We start from the raw sequence: 22,614 nt of genomic DNA, 5'->3' as shown, positions 1-22,614 counted from the left end.
GAGTGTGTTTAGTGAGGGATGTGTTTAGTGAGGAGTGTGTTTAGTTAGGAGTGTGTTTAGTTAGGGTGTGTTTAGTGAGGGGTGTGTTTAGTTAGGAGTGTGTTTAGTTAGGAGTGTGTTTAGTGAGGGATGTGTTTAGTGAGGCGTGTGTTTAGTGAGGGGTGTGTTTAGTGAGGAGTGTGATTAGTTAGGAGTGTGTTGAGTTAGGGTGTGTTTAGTGAGGCGTGTGTTTAGTGAGGGGTGTGATTAGTTAGGGTGTGTTTAGTGAGGGGTGTGTTTAGTTAGGAGTGTGTTGAGTTAGGGTGTGTTTGGTTAGAGTTAGGAGTGTGTTTAGTGAGGGTGTGTTTAGTTAGGAGTGTGTTTAGTTAGGAGTGTGTTTAGTGAGGAGTGTGTTTAGTGAGGGGTGTGTTTAGTGAGGAGTGTGATTAGTTAGGAGTGTGTTGAGTTAGGGTGTGTTTGGTTAGAGTTAGGAGTGTGTTTAGTTAGGAGTGTGTTTAGTTAGGAGTGTGTTTAGTTAGGAGTGTGTTTAGTTATGAGTGTGTTTAGTGAGGAGTGTGTTTAGTTAGGAGTGTGATTAGTGAGGGTGTGTTTAGTTATGAGTGTGTTTAGTGAGGAGTGTGTTTAGTTATGAGTGTGATTAGTTAGGAGTGTGTTTAGTTAGGGTGTGTTTAGTGAGGAGTGTGTTTAGTTAGGAGTGTGATTAGTTAGGGTGTGTTTGGTTAGAGTTAGGAGTGTGTTTAGTTAGGGTGTGTTTGGTTAGGAGTGTGATTAGTTAGGGTGTGTTTAGTTAGGAGTGTGTTTAGTTAGGAGTGTGTTTAGTTAGGAGTGTGTTTAGTGAGGAGTGTGTTTAGTGAGGAGTGTGATTAGTGAGGAGTGTGTTTGGTTAGGAGTGTGTTTAGTGAAGAGTGTTTTTAGTTAGGAGTGTGATTAGTTAGGGGTGTGTTTAGTTAGGAGTGTGATTAGTTAGGGGTGTGTTTAGTGAGGAGTGTGATTAGTAAGGAGTGTGTTTAGTTATGAGTGTGTTTAGTTAGGGTGTGTTTAGTGAGGAGTGTGTTTAGTTAGGAGTGTGATTAGTTAGGGTGTGTTTGGTTAGAGTTAGGAGTGTGTTTAGTTAGGGTGTGTTTGGTTAGGAGTGTGATTAGTTAGGGTGTGTTTAGTTAGGAGTGTGTTTAGTTAGGAGTGTGTTTAGTGAGGAGTGTGTTTAGTGAGGAGTGTGTTTAGTGAGGGTGTGTTTGGTTAGAGTTAAGAGTGTGTTAAGTTTGGAGTGTGTTTAGTTAGGAGTGTGTTTGGTTAGAGTTAGGAGTGTGTTTAGTTAGGGTGTGTTTAGTTAGGGTGTGTTTAGTTAGGAGTGTGTTTGGTTAGAGTTAGGAGTGTGTTTAGTGAGGAGTGTGTTTAGTTAGGGGTGTGTTTAGTTAGGGTGTGTTTAGTTAGGAGTGTGTTTGGTTAGAGTTAGGAGTGTGTTTAGTTGAGGTGTGTTTGAAGGGAATCCCTGTCTGCTCTGCCTTTTTTAATCAGTTATTTTGAAGTTCACTCACTCCTATTGTTTGAAAGACACCCTATTATATAGTAGTAAACCAACGGGTTACTAGATATGTAGGTAGCGTGTGTGACTGTGACTGTGTGTGTACTAATGGAACCTCCCCAATCCCTCCCTAAATCACCCCTCACCAATTCCTGGAATGGACCAGCCCTCATTTGCATAAGTTGTCTGTGACAGAGTAGTTAAGCGAGCTGCAGGGTAAAGGGTCAGAAGAGGAGGAGGAGTGTATGTTGACTACAGAGCATATGAACAGAGACTGGAGCTGTGGACTCACAGGTCTATACTGAGACACTACTGACTACTGGAGTCTATACTACAGGACTACGGACACACTGCTGAAACTACTGGACTGTTGGTCTGAAACTGAACAGAATCATGTACTGCGCTTCCTATCCGGTCTCTTCCGGGACCACCAGCAATAACCTGATGTATTGCTACATCAAATCGGTGAGTGTGTTCCCCGCTCTAGATAAAAAAAAAACGGGTGCACCGGTCGGCATACTGTCTTTGTGAATGATTGGATGTAATTAGATGTTCTTCTATTATCTCTCCTTGATATTTACTATAGCAGGAGGCATTCAACTCTGACCCTACGAGGTCCGGGGTCTGCTGCTTTTCTGTTCTACTTGATAATCAATTTCACCCACCTGGTGTCCCAAGTCTAAATCAGTCCCTGATTAGAGGGGGAACAATGAAAAAAATTGCATTGGAACTGGCTTGGAGGTCCAGAGTTGAGTTTGAAGGTCCTATAGGAATATAAATAAACAGACATCTCTACATAGTTCTTTTTAATGGATGTACACTCCGTTATCTCGATATACTCTCCGTTATCTTGATATACTCTCTGTTATCTTGATATACTCTCCGTTTTCTTGATATACTCTCCGTTATCGTGATATACTCTCCGTTATTGTGATATACTCTCCGTTATCGTGATATACTCTCCGTTATCGTGATATACTCTCCGTTATCTTGATATACACTCCATTATCTTGACATACACTCCGTTATCTTGATATACTCTCCGTTATCGTGATATACTCTCCGTTATCTTGATATACTCTCCGTTATCGTGATATACTCTCCATGATCTATTCTCTGTCACGTGTTATCTTCATTATCCTCATATACACATAAGACATGGAATAAGGCATAGATCATTTAAATACATTATCCATATGTTCACTATCGATGTAATAACACCTTATCGTAGAATAGTACAGTATTGACGCATCAAAGTAAACCTACTCTATCCACTGTGTGTACTAGCTAGTCCTTCATCTGTTTCTATTTTATTGTCATTTATCACACCAGGGAGTCCATGCAGACTACATTCTATACCAGCACAGGAACAGACCCTTTGATATACAGCTACCCAAAAGTTATTGCAGCAACCATGTGTTTGAGTGTTTTAAGGGTTAGGAATGGGCACATATGGCTGTGTGTGTGTGGGAAGGGATATTACTGTATGGTGAGTGGGTTTGGGACTCTGTGTGCTATTCAGTCAGTGTTGTCGGTGTTTATTAATTAATTTTGGGAAAGTTCCCAAGTTTATGAATTTCGATGTACAAATTATTTTGATTTCTTTGATCATCTTTAATGCATACTGAAGTGACATTGACCATTTTACTCTTGGCTGTGTGGTCAGTGAGTTCAGTAACGCACATCAATGATCAATACACTGTGTTAATGATCAAGATTCCTCTTTCAGTTCAGACAGACCTGAGAACACAACACATATCATTCTAATTTTTTACCGTCTACCATTTTTTTGACGTGAAGCAGATTGCTGCTCTGATCTCTATTTGATTTAACCCGTAGTCTGTTTTAACACGGGTCCCTATACGGATCATTATCAGGCGCTATCAAAGACTGCTTTGATCTCTGGGAGAGTAACTAACTAGAACCAGACGTTCGTACTAGACGCAGACGGGCAAATTGACTGCATGTGGCTAGAGTTGGATGTGGTGTTACTATAGAGCAGAGGCAAATTGAATAGTTGGTCAATATTACACTCATTTCAATCTTCCTGTATATGATTGAAAGTATATTTAGAGTGTAAAATGTGGTCTTGTCCTCTTTTATTGTCTTCATAATATATTTAAGCCATTTAGTTTTTGTTGCTATCAGAGATGCTAGCATAACACAGAACTATTTAGTTTTTGTTGCTATCAGAGATGCTAACGGAACACAGAACTATTTCGTTTTTGTTGCTATCAGAGATGCTAATGGAACACAGAACTATTTCGTTTTTGTTGCTATCAGAGATGCTAACGGAACACAGAACTATGAACATGTCTCATATACTATGTGTCTGTCTTCCTTCAATTGTGTTCTTCACATATGGAGAGTCTCTAATCTTTAATGATGCCGTTATTGATGGTTAGTAAATCAATGCAGTACTAGAAGAGAACACCATGTTGACGGTTTATGTATGCGTTTTTCAGGGTGTGTGTCGAGGGGGATTTATTGGGGGACAGCGGGGGACAGCGAGGGTGTGCTGGGGCGGGGGTGTGGCCATTATTAACGGGTCGCCTACTACGTCCAAGGAGTGCGCGAGTGTGTGTGTGTGTGTGTGTGTGTGTGTGTGTTATTAACGGGTTGCCTGCTCCGTCCCATAGTAAGGAGTACAATTGGCTTTATCCTGTACCATATGCTACCCATGGAGGTTTAGACAGGGCTAGTGTGTGTGTGTGTGTGTGTGTGTGTGTGTGTGTGTGTGTGTGTGTGTGTGTGTGTGTGTGTGTGTGTGTGTGTGTGTGTGTGTGTGTGTGTGTGTGTGTGTGTGTGTGTGTGTCTGTGTGTGTGTGTGTCTGTGTGTGTGTGTGTCCTGCAGTGCCGTAGCTGATGACATCAGAGTTGTGTGTGTGTGAGTGAAACAGGGTTGGCGACGGCAGGGGCTCCTATATTTGGCCTGTTCCCACTATCACCACAGGACTCGTACCAGCCAGGGTTACGGCTAGAGTTGTGTGTATGTGTGGGAAGGGGAGTTGTGTGTATGGTGTGTGTGTGTGTGTGGGGGGGGGGGGGTTGTGTGTATGGTGTGTGTGTTGGGGGGAGGGGGGTTGTGTGTATGGTGTGTGTGTGTGTGGGGGGGAGTTGTGTGTATGGTGTGTGTGTGTGGGGGAGGGGGGTTGTGTGTATGGTGTGTGTGTGGGGGGGAGTTGTGTGTATGGTGTGTGTGTGTGGTGGGGAGTTGTGTGTAGGGTGTGTGTGGGGGGGGAGTTGTGTGTATGGTGTGTGTGTGGGGGCGAGGGTGGTTGTGTGTATGGGGGGAGGGGAGTTGTGTGTAGGGTGTGTGTGTGTGGGGGGAGGGAGGTGTGTGTATGGTGTGTGTGTGTGTATGGTGTGTGTGTGTGTATGGTGTGGGGGCGGGGGTTGTGTGTATGGTGTGTGTGATCATGTTCAACAGAGTCTTTAAGGGGCCAGTCTGCTTTACAGTGCGTTGTCGTCGGGGTAACAATGGTGGGTGTGTAGGTGGGTGGGTGTTTCATTTCACATCCTACAATGATACTGTGGTTCATTCTCATTTTTTATTAATATAAAAAGTATTATTATATTATAATTTCCCTGGCAGTTCTTTTCTAGGTGATACAAAAGTATCATACCCCATTACATCTGTGGTCCTGTGGTGAGGTCCTGTGGTCAGGTCCTGTGGTGTGGTCCTGTGGTGTGGTCCTGTGGTCAGATCCTGTGGTGTGGTCCTGTGGTGTGGTCCTGTGGTGTGGTCCTGTGGTGTGGTCCTGTGGTGTGGTCCTGTGGTCAGATCCTGTGGTGTGGTCCTGTGGTGAGGTCCTGTGGTGAGGTCCTGTGGTGAGGTCCTGTGGTGTGGTCCTGTGGTGTGGTCCTGTGGTCAGATCCTGTGGTGTGGTCCTGTGGTGTGGTCCTGTGGTGTGGTCCTGTGGTCAGATCCTGTGGTGTGGTCCTGTGGTCAGATCCTGTGGTGTGGTCCTGTGGTGTGGTCCTGTGGTGTGGTCCTGTGGTGTGATCCTCTGGTGTGGTCCTGTGGTCAGATCCTGTGGTGTGGTCCTTTGGTGTGGTCCTGTGGTGTGGTCCTCTGGTGTTGTCCTGTGGTGTGGTCCTGGGATCAGATCCTGTGGTGTGGTCCTGTGGTGTGGTCCTGTGGTGTTAAAAAAAGTGTCAAACAAATCAAAATATATTTCATATTTGAGATTCTTCAAAGTAGCCACCCTTTGCCTTGTTGACAGCTTTATCAAGTTTAAAATCAAATCAAGTTTATTTTATATAGCCCTTCGTACATCAGCTAATATCTCGAAGTGCTGTACAGAAACCCAGCCTAAAACCCCAAACAGCAAGCAATGCAGGTGTAGAAGCACTAGAGGGATATCTTCAACCACCAACTTACCATCCCGAGACAAGGCCGAGTATAGCCCACAAAGATCTCCACCACAGCACAAACCAAGGGGGGGGCGCCAACCCAGACAGGAAGATCACGTCAGTAACTCAACCCACTCAAGTGACGCACCCCTCCTAGGGACGGCATGAAAGAGCACCAGTAAGCCAGTGACTCCCCTGTAATAGGGTTAGAGGCAGAGAATCCCAGTGGAGGGATTTTACACACTGTTGGCATTCTCTCAACCAGCTTAATGAGGAATACTTTTCCAACAGTCTTGAAGGACTTCCCACATATGCTGAGCACTTTTTGGCTGCTTTCCCTTCACTCTGTGGTCCAACTCATCTCAAACCATCTCAATTGGGTTGAGATCGGTTTATTGTGGAGGCCAGGTCATCTGATGCAGCACTCCGTCACTCTCCTTCTTGGTCAAATAGCTCTTACACAGCCTGGAGGTATGTTGGGTCCTGTTGAAAAACAAATGATAGTCTCACTAAGTGCAAACCAGATGGGATGGCGTATCACTGCAGAATTCTGTGGTAGCCATGCTGGTTAAGTATGCCTTGAATTCTAAATAAATCACAGACAGTATCACCAGCAAAGCACCCCCACACCACCACCTCCATGCTTCACGGTGGGAAACACACATGTGGAGATCCTCCGTTCCCCTACTCTGCGTCTCACAAAGACACAACGATTGGAACCAAAAATCTCAAATTTTGACTCATCAGACCAAAGGACAGATTTCCACCAGTCTAATGTCCATTACTCATGTTTCTTGGCCCAAGCAAGTCTCTTCTTATTGGTGTCCTTTAGTAATGGTTTCTTTGCAGCAATTCGACCATGAAGGCCTGACTCACGCAGTCTCCTCTGAACAGTTGATGTTAAGATGTGTCTGTTACTTGAACTCTGTGAAGCATTTATTTGGGCTGCAACTTCTGAGGCTGGTAACTCTAATGAACTTATCCTCTGCAGCAGTGGTAACTCTGGGTCTTCCTTTCCTGTGGCGGTCCTCATGAGAGACAGTTTCATCATAGCGCCTGATGGTTTTTGCGACTGCACTTGAAGAAACTTTTAAAGTGCTTGAAATGTTTTGCATTTACTGACCTTCATGTCTTAAAGTAATGATTCGTTTTTCTTTGCTTATTTGAACTGTTCTTGACATAATATTTACTTGGTATTTTACCAATTAGGGCTGTCTTCTGTATACCATTCCTACCTTATCACAACACAACTGATTGGCTCAAATGCATTAAGAAGGAAAAACATTCCACAAATTAACAAGGCACACCTGTTAATTGAAATGCATTCCAGGTGACTACCTCATGAAGCTGGTTGAGAGAATGCCAATAGTGTGCACAGCTGTCATTAAGGCAAAGGATGGCTACTTTGAAGAATCTCAAATTTAAAAGATATTTTGATTTGTTTAACACTTTTTTGGTTACTACTTGATTCCATTTGTGTTATTTCATAGTTTTGATGTCTTCACTATGAAGAGAATAGTAGAAAATAAAGAAAAACCCTTGAATGACTAGGTGTGTCCAAACGTTTGACTGATACTGTATATTCACATGCATTCATAGGCTTTACTGTATATATATTTATACCCACTATTTATACCTACAAAACATTAGGAGCACCTTCATAGTATTGAGTTGCACACTCCCCCTTTTGCCCTCAGAACAGCCTCAATTCGTTGGGGCATTGACTCTACAAGGTATTGAAAGCATTCCACAGGGATGCTGGCCCATGTTGACTCCAATGCTTCCCACAGTTGTGTCAAATTGGCTGGATGTCCTTTGGGTGGTGGACCATTCTTGATACACACGGGAAACTGTTGAGCGTGAAAAACCCAGCGGCGTTGCAATTCTTGACTCAAACCGGTGCGCCTGGCACCTACCATACTCCGTTCAAAGGAGCATAAATATTTTGTCTTGCCCATTCACCCACTGAATGGCACACATGCACAATCCATGTCTCAATTGTCTCAAGGCTTAAAAATCCTTCTTTAACCCGTCTTCTCCGCTTCATCTACACTGATTGAAGTGGATTTAGCGAGTGACATCAATAAGGGATCATAGCTTTCCCCTGTATTCACCTGGTCAGTGTATGTCATGGAAAGAGAAGGTTTTGTCCACAGTGTGTACTGTATGTCTGGTCTCTAGTCTCTACTAGGTCAATGATCGCTTCCAGTGACGAGGAAGAGTCACTTTTTGAAGTCATTGTTTCAGTATTATAGATGTTTACTTCACAATCTTTAATTTAGCTGTTTTTCCCCCTCTTCTTCTCAGGTTTACGATCAATCTCCAAGTCACCACGACCTCAACCTTGACTCCTCCTCACACCCCTCCTCCTGTGGCGAACAACAGGGGATTAACAGTTCACCTGACATGTGGAACTCCAATGGAATGAACCAGGCTGGCTATGGAGGAATGGGAGGGGCCTCAGCCCACCAATCAGGAAGCTACAGTAACCTGCAACCATCACACAATCACCTGGTAAGTGTCTAGTTCATTTGTCATATGATAAAACATAGTACATATTAAAAAGTAAGAAAGTTTGGGACAAATATGTAAAAATATACTGTATATACAGTGAGTGTACAAACATTAGGAACACCTTTCTATTATTGAGTTGCACCTCCCCCTTTTGTTTTCAGAACAGCCTCAATTCATCAGGTCATGGACTCTACAAGGTGTTGAAAGCGTTCCACAGGGATGCTGGCCCATGTTGACTCCAATGCTTCACACAGTTGTGTCAAGTTGGCTGGATGTGCTTTAGGTGGTAGACCATTCTTGATAGACACAAGAAACTGTTGAATGTGAAAAACCCAGCAGCGTTGCAGTTCTTGACTCACTCAAACCGGTGTGCCTGGTACCTACTACCATACCCCGTTCAAAGGCACTTCAATATTTTGTCTTGCCCATTCACCCTCTGAATGGCACACATACACAATCCATATCTCAATTGTCTCAAGGCTTAAAAATCATTCCTTACCTGTCTCCTCCCCTTCATCCACACTGAAGTGGATGTAACAAGTGACATCAATAAAGGATCATAGCTTTCACCTGGATTCACCTCTTCAGTCTATGTCATGGAAAGAGCAGGTGTTCATAATGTTTTGTCCACTCAGTCTATATGTACTGTACTCTGCTGCACCGTCACCAAGACAAATGTAACATGTGTATGTGTTTGATTGCTTTGCAGGTCTATTCTCCCCATTCAGTCTCACCTGTAGAGGTGAACAGGGGTCTTCCTCCTATGTCTACCTTCCACCGTAGCAACCCTGCTTCATCTCACTCCCTGTCAGCCAACAGCTCAGAGAACACCACAGGAAACCCCTCTACAGGATGGTCTCAGACCGGAGCAACCCTGGGGAAAGCACTGGCTTCTGTATGTACTGGGACTACTTACAAAGCCAACTTCAAAGTGAAACCACGATGATCAATAGGGAAATGTCCCTAGAACAAACCACTGTGTATTATTATCAACCCAGCCCTGGGCCATGGTGCTGGACTGTTTATTGGCCATCTGTCCAACCAGTAAAATATTATTGAGTCAGCTCGGGTTACGAGCCATGCTACAAGGCCTGAGGTGGTGGATATAAAACCACACAGAGAAATTACAAGTTGTGCTTTTAAAATGATGCATGGAGTTGCTACTCACGGTCCTCTACCCCTCCTCTACCCCTCCTCTACCCCTCCTCTATCCCACCTCTATCCCACCTCTACCCCTCTAATCCTCCTCTATCCCCCCCTCCTCTATCTTTCCTCTATCCCCCCTCTACCCCTCCTCTCCCCCTCTAATCCTCCTCTGCCCCTCCTCTATCCCTCCTCTATCCCACCTCTACCCCTCCTCTACCCCTCCTCTATCCCTCCTCTATCCCACCTCTACCCCTCCTCTATTCCTCCTCTCCCCCTCCTCTATCCTTCCTCTCCCCCTCCTCTATCCCTCCTCTCCCCCTCCTCTATCCTTCCTCTCCCCCTCCTCTATCCCTCCTCTAACCCTCCTCTCCCCCTCCCCCTCCTCCTCTATCCCACCTCTACCCCTCCTCTATTCCTCCTCTCCCCCTCCTCTACCCCTCCTCTACCCCTCCTCTATCCCTCCTCTATCCCACCTCTACCCCTCCTCTATTCCTCCTCTCCCCCTCCTCTATCCTTCCTCTCCCCCTCCTCTAACCCTCCTCTCCCCCTCCTATCCCCCTTCTCTATCCCTCCTCTACCCCCCCTCCTCTATCTTTCCTCTATCCCCCTCTCTACCCCTCCTCCTCCCCCTCTATCCCTCCTCTCCCCCTCCTCTCCCCCTCCTCTATCCCTCCTCTATCCCACCTCTACCCCTCCTCTATCCCTCCTCTCCCCCTCCTCTCCCCCTCCTCTATCCTTCCTCTCCCCCTCCTCTAACCCCTCTCCCCCTCCCCCTCCTATCCCCCTTCTCTATCCCTCCTCTACCCCCCCTCCTCTATCTTTCCTCTATCCCCCTCTCTACCCCTCCTCTCCCCCTCTATTCCTCCTCTACCCCTCCTCTATCCCCCCTCTACCCCTCCTCTATCCCTCCTCTACCCCTCCTCTATCCCTCCTCTAACCCTCCTCTATCCCTCCCCCTCCTCTACCCCTCCTCTATCCCTCCTCTAACCCTCCTCTATCCCTCCCCCTCCTCTACCCCTCCTCTATCCCTCCTCTACCCCTCCTCTATCCCTCCTCTATTCCTCCTCCTCTACCCCTCCTCTATCTTTCCTCTACCCCTTCTCTACTTCTCCTTTCCCCCTCCTGTATCCCCCCTCTACCCCTCCTCTGTCCCCATCCTCTATCCCTCCTCTAACCCTCCTCTGTCCCCCCCATTCTCTATCCCTCCTCTAACCCTCCTCTATCCCTCCCCATTCTCTATCCCTCCTCTACCCCTCCTCTATCCCCCCTCCTCTATCCCTCCTATATCCCTCCTCTATCCCCTCTCCTCTATCCCTCCTATCCCTCCTCTACCCCTCCTCTATCTCTCTTCTACCCCTCCTCTACCCCTCCTTTCCCCCTCCTCTATCCCTCCCCCTCCTCTATCCCTCCCCCTCCTCTATCCCTCCCATCCTCTATCCCTCCTCTACCCCACCTCTATCCCTCCCCGTCCTCTGTCCCTCCTCTACCCCTTCTCTATCCCTCCTCTACCCCTCCTCTATCCCTCCCCGTCCTCTGTCCCTTCTCTACCCCTCCTCTACCCCTCCTCTATCCCTCCCCGTCCTCTGTCCCTTCTCTACCCCTCCTCTACCCCTCCCCATCCTCTGTCCCTCCTCTACCCCTCCTCTATCTCCCCCTTTTACTCCTCTGTCTGTGTTCAGATGTATTCTCCTGGCTACACTAGCGTCAGTGAAAACTCCTCCACACCAGAGAGGTCTCCATCTCCACACACAGGGTCTGCAACGGGTCCCCCAGCTAACCAAGCCTCTCTCTCCTCCAGCTACCAGGCCTCACCTATATCACTGGTAAGGACATGGAGCTCTGTGACACGTCTTTGTTTGATAAGTTTTGATAGGTCACAAAGAATGTTCAAATACTGTACCCACACATTCTATCATTGATTTTTGTCTGCTGGAGTCACATTTTATCTAAATGCTGCTGTCTTTGAATTGATCCAACTCATTAAATACAGAAATGTCCCTTTTTCAGGACCTGAGATCCTTCGTAAAAATCCAAATAACTTCACAGATCTTCATTGTAAAGGTTTTAAACACTGTTTCCCTTGCTTGTTCAATGAACCATAAACAATTAATGAACATGCACCTGTGGAACGGTCGTTAAGACACTAACAGCTTACAGATGGTCGGCAATTAAGGTCACAGTTATGAAAACTTAGGACACTAAAAGAGGCCTTTCTACTGACTCTGAAAAATACCAAAAGAAAGATGCTCAGGGTCCCTGCTCATCTGTGTCCGAAAGTGCCTTAGGCATACTGCAAGGAGGCATGAGGACTGTAGATGTGGCCAGGGCAATACATTGCAATGTCTGTACTGTGAGATGTCTAAGACAGCGCTACAGGGAGACAGGATGGACAGCTGATTGTCCTCGCAGTGGCAGACCACGTGTAACAACACCTGCACAGGATCGGTACATCCGAACATCACACCCGCGGGTGTGATGTTCGGAGTTACACCAGGAACGCACAATCCCTCCATCAGTGCAATAGGCTGACAGAGGCTGGACTGAGGGCTTGTAGGCCTGTTGTAAGGCAGGTCCTCACCAGACATCACAGGCAACAACGTCGCCTATGGGCACAAACCCACCGTTGCTGGACCAGACAGGACTGGCAAAAAGTGCTCTTCACTGACAAGTCGCGGTTTTGTCTCACCAGGGGTGATGGTCTGATTCGTGTTTATCGTTGAAGGAATGAGCATTACACCGAGGCCTGTACTCTGTCCGGGAACTTGCAAGTGCCTCGGTGGAAGAGTGGGGTAACATCTCATAGCAATAACTGGCAAATCTGGCGCAGTCCATGAGGAGGTTTTGCACTGCAGTACTTAATGCAGCTGGTGGCCACACCAGATGCTGACTGTTACTTTTGATTTAGACCCCCCCCCCCCCCTTTGTTCAGGGACACATTTTTCCATTTCTGTTAGTCAAATGTCTGTGGAACGTGTTCAGTTTATGTCTCAGTTGTTGAATCTTGTTATGTTCATACAAATATTTACACATGTTAAGTTTGCTGAAAATAAACGCAGTTGACAGTGAGAGGACGTTTCTTTTTTTGCTGAGTTAATCTTATTATATTATAGCCTCAAGCACTGCAATGTTTCATTCTCAGCATGATAATAACACCCCCCTCTCTCTCTCTCTCCTCTCTCCTCTCCTCTCTCTCTCTCCTCTCTCTCTCTCTCTCTCTCCTCTCTCTCTTTCCTCTCTCTCCTCTCTCTCTCTCCTCTCCTCTCTCTCCTCTCCTCTCTCTCTCTCTCCCCTCTCTCTCTCTCCTCTCTCTCTCTCTCTCTCTCTCTCTCTCTCTCCCCTCTCTCTCTCTCTCTCCTCTCTCTCTCCTCTCCGCTCTCTCCTCTCTCTCTAGTCTCCGTTGGAGGATCGTCTAGACAGACTGGATGATGTGATCTATGTGCTGCGTAACCATGCGGCAGGACCCATCCCCGGCCTGCCCTCTGACATCCACAGCCTGTTAAACCAGGCTAACCTTGGACACAGACCCACCATGGCACATGACACAGCCATGGTGAGACCCATTCATTACTTTGTGAAAGTGTTTCAGATTGTGCCTGTTTTATGTATGGGAAGCGTATAGGGAAAGGCTATTGGTGTGTGTGTGTGGGTGCAGGGTTGGGTAGGCTACTTTCTAAATGTAATCCGTTACAGTTACTAGTTACCGGTCCAAAATTGTAATCAGTAACGTAACTTTTGGATTACCCAAACTCAGTAACGTAATATGATTACTTTCAGTTACTTTTGGCTTACATTCCGTTAACAGGCATTAGAAGAAGTCAAACCGGATCCATTAAAATCCTCTGGTGTGTTGTCATAGGGACTTGACTTGTGGTCAGACTCAGGTGGAAAAAAACTCAATGCTGAATTGAATGTCATTGAGAAAACAGAAAACAGCAATCTGTGTGTGTGTGTCTGTGTGTGTCTGTGTGTGTCTGTGTGTGTACCCTGCCATCACTGCTCTACAAATCAAACCAGACACATGTCATTTTGACATATTTTCCATAAATCAAATCAAATTGTATTTGTCACATGTGCCTAATACAACCGTGAAATGCCTACTTACAAGCCCTTAATTAACCAACAATGCAGTTTCACGAAATAGAGTTAAGAAAATATTTACTGGATGTCAGGAAGCTTGGCCCCAGTGATGTCCTGGGCCATACGCACTACCCTCTGTAGTGCCTTATGGTCCAATGTCGAGCATTTTCATACCAGGCGGTGATGCAACCAATCAGGATGCTCTCGATGGTGCACCTGTAGAACTTTTTAAGGATCTGGGGACCCATGTCAAATCTTTTCAGTCTTCTGATGGGGAAAAGGTGTTGTCGTGCTCGCTTCACGACTGTCTTGGTGTGTTTGGACCATGATAGTTTGTTGATGTGGACACCAAGGAACTTGAAGCTCTCGACCCGCTCCACTACAGCCCTGTCAATGTTAATTGTGGGCTGTTCATCCCTCCTTTTCCTGTAGTTCACGATCAGCTCCTTTGTTTTGCTCACATTGAGGGAGAGTTTGTTGTCCTGGCACCACACTGCCAGGTCTCTGACCTCCTCCCTATAGCCTGTCTCATCGTTGTCTGTGATCAGGCCTACCACTGTTGTGTTGTCAGCAAACTTAATGATGGTGTTGAAGTTGTGCTGGGCCACGCCGTCGTGGGTGAACAGGGAGTACAGGAGGGGACTAAGCACGCACCCCTGAGGGGCCCCAGTGTTGAGGATCAGCATGGCAGATGTGTTGTTGCCTATCCTTAACACCTGGGGGCGGCCCATCAGGAAGTCCAGCATCCAGTTGCAGAGGGAGGTGTTTAGTCCCAGGGTCCTTAGCTTAGTGATGAGCTTTGTGGGCATTATTGTGTTGAACACTGAGCTGTAGTCAATGAACAGCATTCTCACATAAGTGTTCCTTTTGTCCAGCTGAGAAATGGCAGTGTGGAGTGCAATTGAGATGGCATCATCTGTGGATCTGTTGGGGCGGTATGCGAATTGGAGTGGGTCTAGGGTTTCTGGGATGATGGTGTTGATGTGAGTCATGAACAGTCTTTCAGGCTACAGACATGAGTGCTACGGAGCAGTAATCATTTAGGCAGGTTACCTTCGCTTTCTTGGGCACAGGGACTATGGTGGTCTGCTTGAAACATGTAGGTATTACAGACTCGGTCAGGGAGAGGTTGAAAATGTCAGTGAAGACACTTGCCAGTTGGTCAGCGCATGCTCTGAGTACATGTCCTGGTAATCCATCTGGCCCCGCGACCTTGTGAATGTTGACTTGTTTAAAGGTCTTGCTCACATCGGCTACGGAGAGCATGATCACACAGTCGTTTGGGACAGCTGGTGCTCTCATACATGTGTCAGTGTTGCTTACCTCGAAGCGAGCATAAAAGGCATTTAGCTCGCCTGGTAGGCTTGCGTCACTGGGTAGCTCGCGGCTGGCTTTCCCTTTGTACTCCGTAATAGTTTGCAAGCCCTGCCACATCTGATGACCGTCAGAGCCGGTGTAGTAGGATTCACTCTTAGTCCTGTACTGACGCTTTGCCTGGTTCGTCTGAGGGCATAGCAGGATTTCTTAGAAGTGTCCGGATTAGTGTCCCGCTCCTTGAAAACGGAAACTCTATGGTACGGACAGTGCCGGCAATCCATGGCTTCTGGTTGGGATATGTATGCACGGTTACTGTGGGGACGACGTCGTAGATGCACTTATTGATGAAGCCGGTGACTGAGGTGGTATACTCCTCAATGCCATTGGATGAATCCCGGAACATATTCCAGTCTGTGCTAGCAAAACAGTCCTGTAGCGTAGCATCCGCGTCATCTGACCACTTCCGCCACTGGTACTTCCAGCTTAAGTTAAGCAGGAATCAGGAGGATAGAGTTATGGTTAGATTTGCCAAATGGAGGGCGGGGAGAGCTTTGTATGCATCTCTGTGTGTGGAGTAAAGGTGGTCTAGAGTTATTGTTCCTTTGGTTGCACATGTAACATGCTAGTAGAAATGAGGAAAATCGGATTTAAGCATGCCTGCATTAAAGTCCCCGGCCACTAGGAGAGCCACTTCTAGATGAGCATTTTCTTGTTTGCTTCTGGCCTTATACAGCTCGTTGAGTGCGGTCTTAGTATCAGCATCAGTTTGTGGTGGTAATTATTTATTATTATTTTTTTATTTTTTATTTGTATTTATTTTTCTCAATAAATAAATAAATAAATAAATAAATAAAAAATTATTATTATTATTAGACGGCTATGAATAATATTGATGAAAACTCTCTTGGTAGATAGTATGGTCTACAGCTTATCATGAGGTACTCTACCTCAGGCGAGCAATAGCTCGAGACTTCTTTAATATTAGACATTGCGCAACAGCAGTTATTGACAAACAGACACACGTCCCCACGCCTCGTCTTACCAGCCAGTTCTATATTATCCATGTCGTTGTTCAGCTACGACTCTGTGAAACCTAAGATATTACAGTTTTTAATGTCCCGTTGGTAGGATAGTCTCAAACTGAGAATATCCAGTTTATTCTCCTGTAATTGCACATTGGCCAATAGAACGAATGGTAGAGGAGGGTTACTCACTCGCCGACCAATTCTCACAAGCCACCCCGACCTCCGCCCCCTGTATTTCCGTATTTTCTTCACGCGAATGACAGGGATTTGGGTCTGGGGGAAGTAGTATATCCTTCACGTTGGATTCATTCAAGAAAAAAATCTTTGTCCAGTTCAAGGTGAGTAATCGCTGTTCTGATATCCAGAAGCTCTTTTCGGTCCTAAGAGACGGTAGCATTATGTACAAAATAAGTTACAAACAATGTGAAAAAAACAAACAAAATAACACAGTTGGTTAGGAGCCCGTAAAATGGCAGCCATTCCCTCCGGCGCCATTATCCTAACGGGAGGGTTAATGTTCTGGAAATAGAGAAAAATGGTGAACGCCACATTCAATTTAATTTGCTGCGGTCTTAAAAGTCGATCTATGTGTGGATACTGACCAGGTAACGATATGGACAAGGGGAAAGGGGAATGCCTCCACCATGGCACTTAGGTAGCAGTGTCAGAATTGCCTGGTATAGTAGAGCCAATAGAATGGTTTCCAAAAAGTAGCAAACCCTGCCCATCCGCAGATGTTGGTTTAGTTACCTTTTTGTCATTGGGGGTAGCGTCAAGGAAATGAAGGCAACGTATGTGTAATGTATGTATTTTTTATTGACCGTTTTCCCACTAAGTAGATGATAATAAAATACACTACATGGGCAACGGTCCTTCCGTGGGGAGCTCAAATTGAAACTTTTAATAAAACCTTTCATTGAATACAACCGCCCATTTTTTTCCTCATTTGGATTTGCTCGTACTACTTACTACATACACATAGAGTACCACAGTATGAGTCATAATACCCATTAAGAAAAAATAAGAGCTGAATATATTGATGAAAGTCACCTTGTCTGAGAGAGATTCACATTTTTATCTTTTAGTAATACAGCAGACGCTCTTATCTAGAGCTGCCAATGTTTGTCTATGGAGATTGTGTGGCTGTGTGCTCGATTTTATACTCCTGTCAACAACGGGTGTGGCTGAAATAGCCAAATCCACTAATTTGAAGGTATGTCCACATACTTTTGGCCATGTAGTGCATGTGTATATTTATTGCACCTATTCTCTTGTGTGTGTACAGGTAGAGGCTGTCAATCTGAACAACAACAACCACCACGCTGTGTTGCAGAATAAACATGGCCACTCCTTCCCAGCGGGTCTCCCTGCAGGACTAGGTGGCTTGGAACTGAAGTCGGAAGGTCTGGAGAAAGATGAGCAGTATGAGCTACATCACAGCCATCACAACCAGGGTCACAGCCACAGCCATCACAGCCAGGGTCACAGCCACAGCTCTGACTGCCACAGCCAGCGCTCCGACGAGGAGAGCGTGTCACACAAGACACAAGGAGACAGCATGACCAGGTGAGGACAGCAAAAATTGCTTTACGCTATCTCTCTTTGCCTCTAGCCTGATCCCAGATCAGCTTTATGCTATCTTTCTGCCTCTAGCCTGGTCCCAGATCAGCTTTATGCTATCTTTCTGCTTCTAGCCTGGTCCCAGATCAGCGTTATGCTATCTTTCTGCTTCTAGCCTGATCCCAGATCAGCTTTATGCTATCTTTCTGCCTCTAGCCTGATCCCAGATCAGCTTTATGCTATCTTTCTGCCTCTAGCCTGGTCCCAGATCAGCTTTATGCTATCTTTCTGCTTCTAGCCTGGTCCCAGATCAGCTTTATGCTATCTTTCTGCTTCTAGCCTGGTCCCAGATCAGCTTTATGCTATCTTTCTGCCTCTAGCCTGGTCCCAGATCAGCTTTATGCTATCTTTCTGCCTCTAGCCTGGTCCCAGATCAGCTTTATGCTATCTTTCTGCCTCTAGCCTGATCCCAGATCAGCTTTATGCTATCTTTCTGCCTCTAGCCTGGTCCCAGATCAGCTTTATGCTATCTCTCTTTGCCTCTAGCCTGATCCCAGATCAGCTTTATGCTATCTTTCTGCCTCTAGCCTGGTCCCAGATCAGCTTTATGCTATCTTTCTGCCTCTAGCCTGGTCCCAGATCAGCTTTATGCTATCTTTCTGCCTCTAGCCTGGTCCCAGATCAGCTTTATGCTATCTCTCTCTGCCTCTAGCCTGGTCCCAGATCAGCTTTATGCTATCTTTCTGCCTCTAGCCTGGTCCCAGATCAGCTTTATGCTATCTCTCTTTGCCTCTAGCCTGATCCCAGATCAGCTTTATGCTATCTTTCTGCCTCTAGCCTGGTCCCAGATCAGCTTTATGCTATCTTTCTGCCTCTAGCCTGGTCCCAGATCAGCTTTATGCTATCTTTCTGCCTCTAGCCTGATCCCAGATCAGCTTTATGCTATCTTTCTGCCTCTAGCCTGGTCCCAGATCAGCTTTATGCTATCTTTCTGCCTCTAGCCTGGTCCCAGATCAGCTTTATGCTATCTTTCTGCTTCTAGCCTGGTCCCAGATCAGCTTTATGCTATCTTTCTGCCTCTAGCCTGATCCCAGATCAGCTTTATGCTATCTTTCTGCCTCTAGCCTGATCCCAGATCAGCTTTATGCTATCTTTCTGCCTCTAGCCTGATCCCAGATCAGCTTTATGCTATCTTTCTGCTTCTAGCCTGGTCCCAGATCAGCTTTATGCTATCTTTCTGCCTCTAGCCTGGTCCCAGATCAGCTTTATGCTATCTTTCTGCCTCTAGCCTGATCCCAGATCAGCTTTATGCTATCTTTCTGCCTCTAGCCTGGTCCCAGATCAGCTTTATGCTATCTTTCTGCCTCTAGCCTGGTTCCAGATCAGCTTTATGCTATCTCTCTCTGCCTCTAGCCTGGTCCCAGATCAGCTTTATGCTATCTTTCTGCCTCTAGCCTGGTCCCAGATCAGCTTTATGCTATCTTTCTGCCTCTAGCCTGGTCCCAGATCAGCTTTATGCTATCTTTCTGCTTCTAGCCTGGTCCCAGATCAGCTTTATGCTATCTTTCTGCTTCTAGCCTGGTCCCAGATCAGCTTTATGCTATCTTTCTGCCTCTAGCCTGATCCCAGATCAGCTTTATGCTATCTTTCTGCCTCTAGCCTGGTCCCAGATCAGCTTTATGCTATCTCTCTCTGCCTCTAGCCTGGTCCCAGATCAGCTTTATGCTATCTTTCTGCCTCTAGCCTGATCCCAGATCAGCTTTATGCTATCTTTCTCTGCCTCTAGCCTGGTCCCAGATCAGCTTTATGCTATCTTTCTGCTTCTAGCCTGATCCCAGATCAGCTTTATGCTATCTTTCTGCCTCTAGCCTGATCCCAGATCAGCTTTATGCTATCTTTCTCTGCCTCTAGCCTGGTCCCAGATCAGCTTTATGCTATCTTTCTGCTTCTAGCCTGGTCCCAGATCAGCTTTATGCTATCTCTCTCTGCCGCTAGCCTGGTCCCAGATCAGCTTTATGCTATCTCTCTCTGCCTCTAGCCTGGTCCCAGATCAGCTTTATGCTATCTTTCTGCCTCTAGCCTGGTCCCAGATCAGCTTTATGCTAACTTTCTGCCTCTAGCCTGGTCCCAGATCAGCTTTATGCTATCTCTCTCTGCCTCTAGCCTGGTCCCAGATCAGCTTTATGCTATCTTTCTGCCTCTAGCCTGGTCCCAGATCAGCTTTATGCTATCTTTCTGCTTCTAGCCTGGTCCCAGATCAGCTTTATGCTATCTTTCTGCCTCTAGCCTGGTCCCAGATCAGCTTTATGCTATCTTTCTGCCTCTAGCCTGGTCCCAGATCAGCTTTATGCTATCTTTCTGCCTCTAGCCTGGTCCCAGATCAGCTTTATGCTATCTTTCTGCTTCTAGCCTGGTCCCAGATCAGCTTTATGCTATCTTTCTGCCTCTAGCCTGAACCCAGATCAGCTTTATGCTATCTTTCTGCCTCTAGCCTGGTCCCAGATCAGCTTTATGCTATCTTTCTGCCTCTAGCCTGGTCCCAGATCAGCTTTATGCTATCTTTCTGCCTCTAGCCTGGTCCCAGATCAGCTTTATGCTATCTCTCTCTGCCTCTAGCCTGGTCCCAGATCAGCTTTATGCTATCTTTCTGCCTCTAGCCTGATCCCAGATCAGCTTTATGCTATCTTTCTGCCTCTAGCCTGGTCCCAGATCAGCTTTATGCTATCTCTCTCTGCCTCTAGCCTGGTCCCAGATCAGCTTTATGCTATCTTTCTCTGCCTCTAGCCTGATCCCAGATCAGCTTTATGCTATCTTTCTGCCTCTAGCCTGATCCCAGATCAGCTTTATGCTATCTTTCTGCCTCTAGCCTGGTCCCAGATCAGCTTTATGCTATCTTTCTGCCTCTAGCCTGGTCCCAGATCAGCTTTATGCTATCTTTCTGCCCCTAGCCTGGTCCCAGATCAGCTTTATGCTATCTTTCTGCTTCTAGCCTGGTCCCAGATCAGCTTTATGCTATCTCTCTCTGCCTCTAGCCTGGTCCCAGATCAGCTTTATGCTATCTTTCTGCCTCTAGCCTGGTCCCAGATCAGTTTGTGCTGTCTTGTCAGAGTTGAAACAGATCTAGAACGAGGCTATTCTCCCTCTACCCAGCAGTGGAAATGGTTGTTATGATGTCATTTTAACCAGCTTTGCCTGCTGGCTGGGTAGCTCCCTATATATTTGTTTGAGTGGTAAAAACTGGTAATGAACTCAATATTCAACGCATTTTTGGGGGTGCAAGCATAATCAGAATTCCAACTCAACCCCCCCCCCCAAAAAAAGAAAAATCAAAAGTGTTCATATAATTCCCACCAGAGGGCGCCACATGGCAACTGCCAATTCTAATACTAACCCCCACTTTCTTTTCTCCCCTTCAGCAGCATCCATGAGGATGAGGACAACCTGAGTCCGGAGCAAAAGGCTGAGCGGGAACGAGAGCGCCGGATGGCCAATAACGCCCGCGAGCGCCTTCGTGTCCGTGACATCAACGAGGCGTTCAAAGAGCTGGGTCACATGACCCAGCTGCACCTGAAGAGCGAGAAGCCCCAGACCAAGCTGCTTGTTTTACACCAGGCCGTGGATGTAATACTTAGTCTAGAACAACAAGTCAGAGGTCAGTACTGCTACCATCTTGAACAGGTCTCTCTTGCAAAAAGAGATTATGTCTATTTCTTAATTCATCTTTCCTCGAATCTTTCCTCGAATCTTTCCTCGAATCTTTCCTCGAATCTTTCCTCGAATCTTTCCTCGAATCTTTCCTCGAATCTTTCCTCGTATCTTTCCTCGAATCTTTCCTCGAATCTTTCCTCGAAGGTCTGAGAAGAGGAACATTGTATTTTCTCCTCCAATAAGAGATTGAGAAGGAGATGTAGAAAAGACAGAAAGATACATTGAGATATAGTTATTATCTAAATAATCTGTATAAATAGAAGTTGAATGAGTACGTACTTCACTACAGTGGAACATGAATCGATGGGAGGGGCTGCGTAGAAGAGGATATGTCCTGGTTCCCTGTCTGGTCCATGGGACAGTACTAATGTTGATGTCCTGGTTCCCTGTCTGGTCCATGGGACAGTACTAATGTTGATGTCCTGGTTCCCTGTCTGGTCCATGGGACAGTACTAATGTTGATGTCCTGGTTCCCTGTCTGGTCCATGGGACAGTACTAATGTTGATGTCCTGGTTCCCTGTCTGGTCCATGGGACAGTACTAATGTTGATGTCCTGGTTCCCTGTCTGGTCCATGGGACAGTACTAATGTTGATGTCCTGGTTCCCTGTCGGGTCCATGGGACAGTACTAACGTTGATGTCCAGGTTCATTGTCTGGTCTATGGGACAGTCCTAACGTTGATGTCCGTGTGATCTGCTACCTCTAGAGCGTAACCTGAACCCTAAGACAGCCTGTCTGAGGAGGAGGGAGCAGGAGAAGATGTCAGCTGGGTTAACAGATGCCCAGGTCCTGCAGCAACACCAGGCATCACAACATCCTGGACTAGACGCTACCAACCCCATGGGCCATCATGTCTAAGCATCTAAAACAGGCACAGTACAAAGATCTCTCATTCTTCTCCTTCTTCTTCTTTTTTTGGCTGTTTAGGAAGCCCAATTCTAAAAAAATTTTTTTTTTTAAATGTCACTTTGATTGGTCTTTTGACCAATCAGATCAGGTCTTAAAATGATATGCTGTGAAAAGATCTGATGTGATTGGTGGAAAGAGATCAGATTTGGGCTGCCTGTCTAAACGCAGCTTTCTTCTTCTTCTATGAAAGCGTGTGTTGATCCAAGTTGATGTAATCTATATTGTGAGAAACGTTATCAACACATTTTTTCTTTCTTTCTACAGATGAAGTGTGTAGAAGGATCATCTCAAGATGGTGAAAGACCATCCAATGACATTCAGTGTTATCTCTGGGACCCAGTAGCGAAGAAACAGAAGGATTCTCGTGGGGGAGGAGGAGGGGGGGGGGGGGGGGGGGGGGGGGTTTAAAGTGTTGCAGGAGCTAATTAATCACGACAGTAGTGACAATTTCCTCCTGATCGACTTTCACTTGTGCCTAA

General features: G+C 46.2%; 1 protein-coding gene across 4 annotated transcripts; it reads left to right on the top strand.

Moving 5' to 3' along the window:
- Nucleotides 1-1,716: 1,716 nt before the first annotated feature.
- Nucleotides 1,717-22,512, top strand: LOC129854868 (transcription factor 12-like). Of its 4 annotated transcripts, none has more exons than XM_055921994.1 (9): nt 1,717-1,987; nt 8,186-8,392; nt 9,102-9,287; nt 11,218-11,361; nt 12,930-13,088; nt 17,291-17,523; nt 20,934-21,169; nt 21,933-22,097; nt 22,400-22,512. In XM_055921994.1, exons 1-8 carry the CDS (start codon nt 1,916-1,918, stop codon nt 22,082-22,084), a joined length of 1,389 nt encoding a protein of 462 aa, XP_055777969.1. In that variant the 5' UTR covers nt 1,717-1,915; the 3' UTR covers nt 22,085-22,097; nt 22,400-22,512. The 4 variants fall into 4 exon arrangements, with proteins under 4 accessions (XP_055777969.1, XP_055777968.1, XP_055777966.1 ...); XM_055921993.1 differs by having other exon boundaries at nt 17,243-17,523; nt 20,937-21,169; XM_055921991.1 differs by having other exon boundaries at nt 17,243-17,523.
- Nucleotides 22,513-22,614: the final 102 nt, after the last annotated feature.

The sequence above is a fragment of the Salvelinus fontinalis genome, chromosome 5 (assembly GCF_029448725.1).
Source record: "Salvelinus fontinalis isolate EN_2023a chromosome 5, ASM2944872v1, whole genome shotgun sequence".
NCBI classification, from domain to species: Eukaryota; Metazoa; Chordata; class Actinopteri; order Salmoniformes; family Salmonidae; genus Salvelinus; species Salvelinus fontinalis.
The sequence above is the reverse complement of the archived record's forward strand: the minus strand, read 5'-3'. Positions and strand labels throughout refer to the sequence as shown.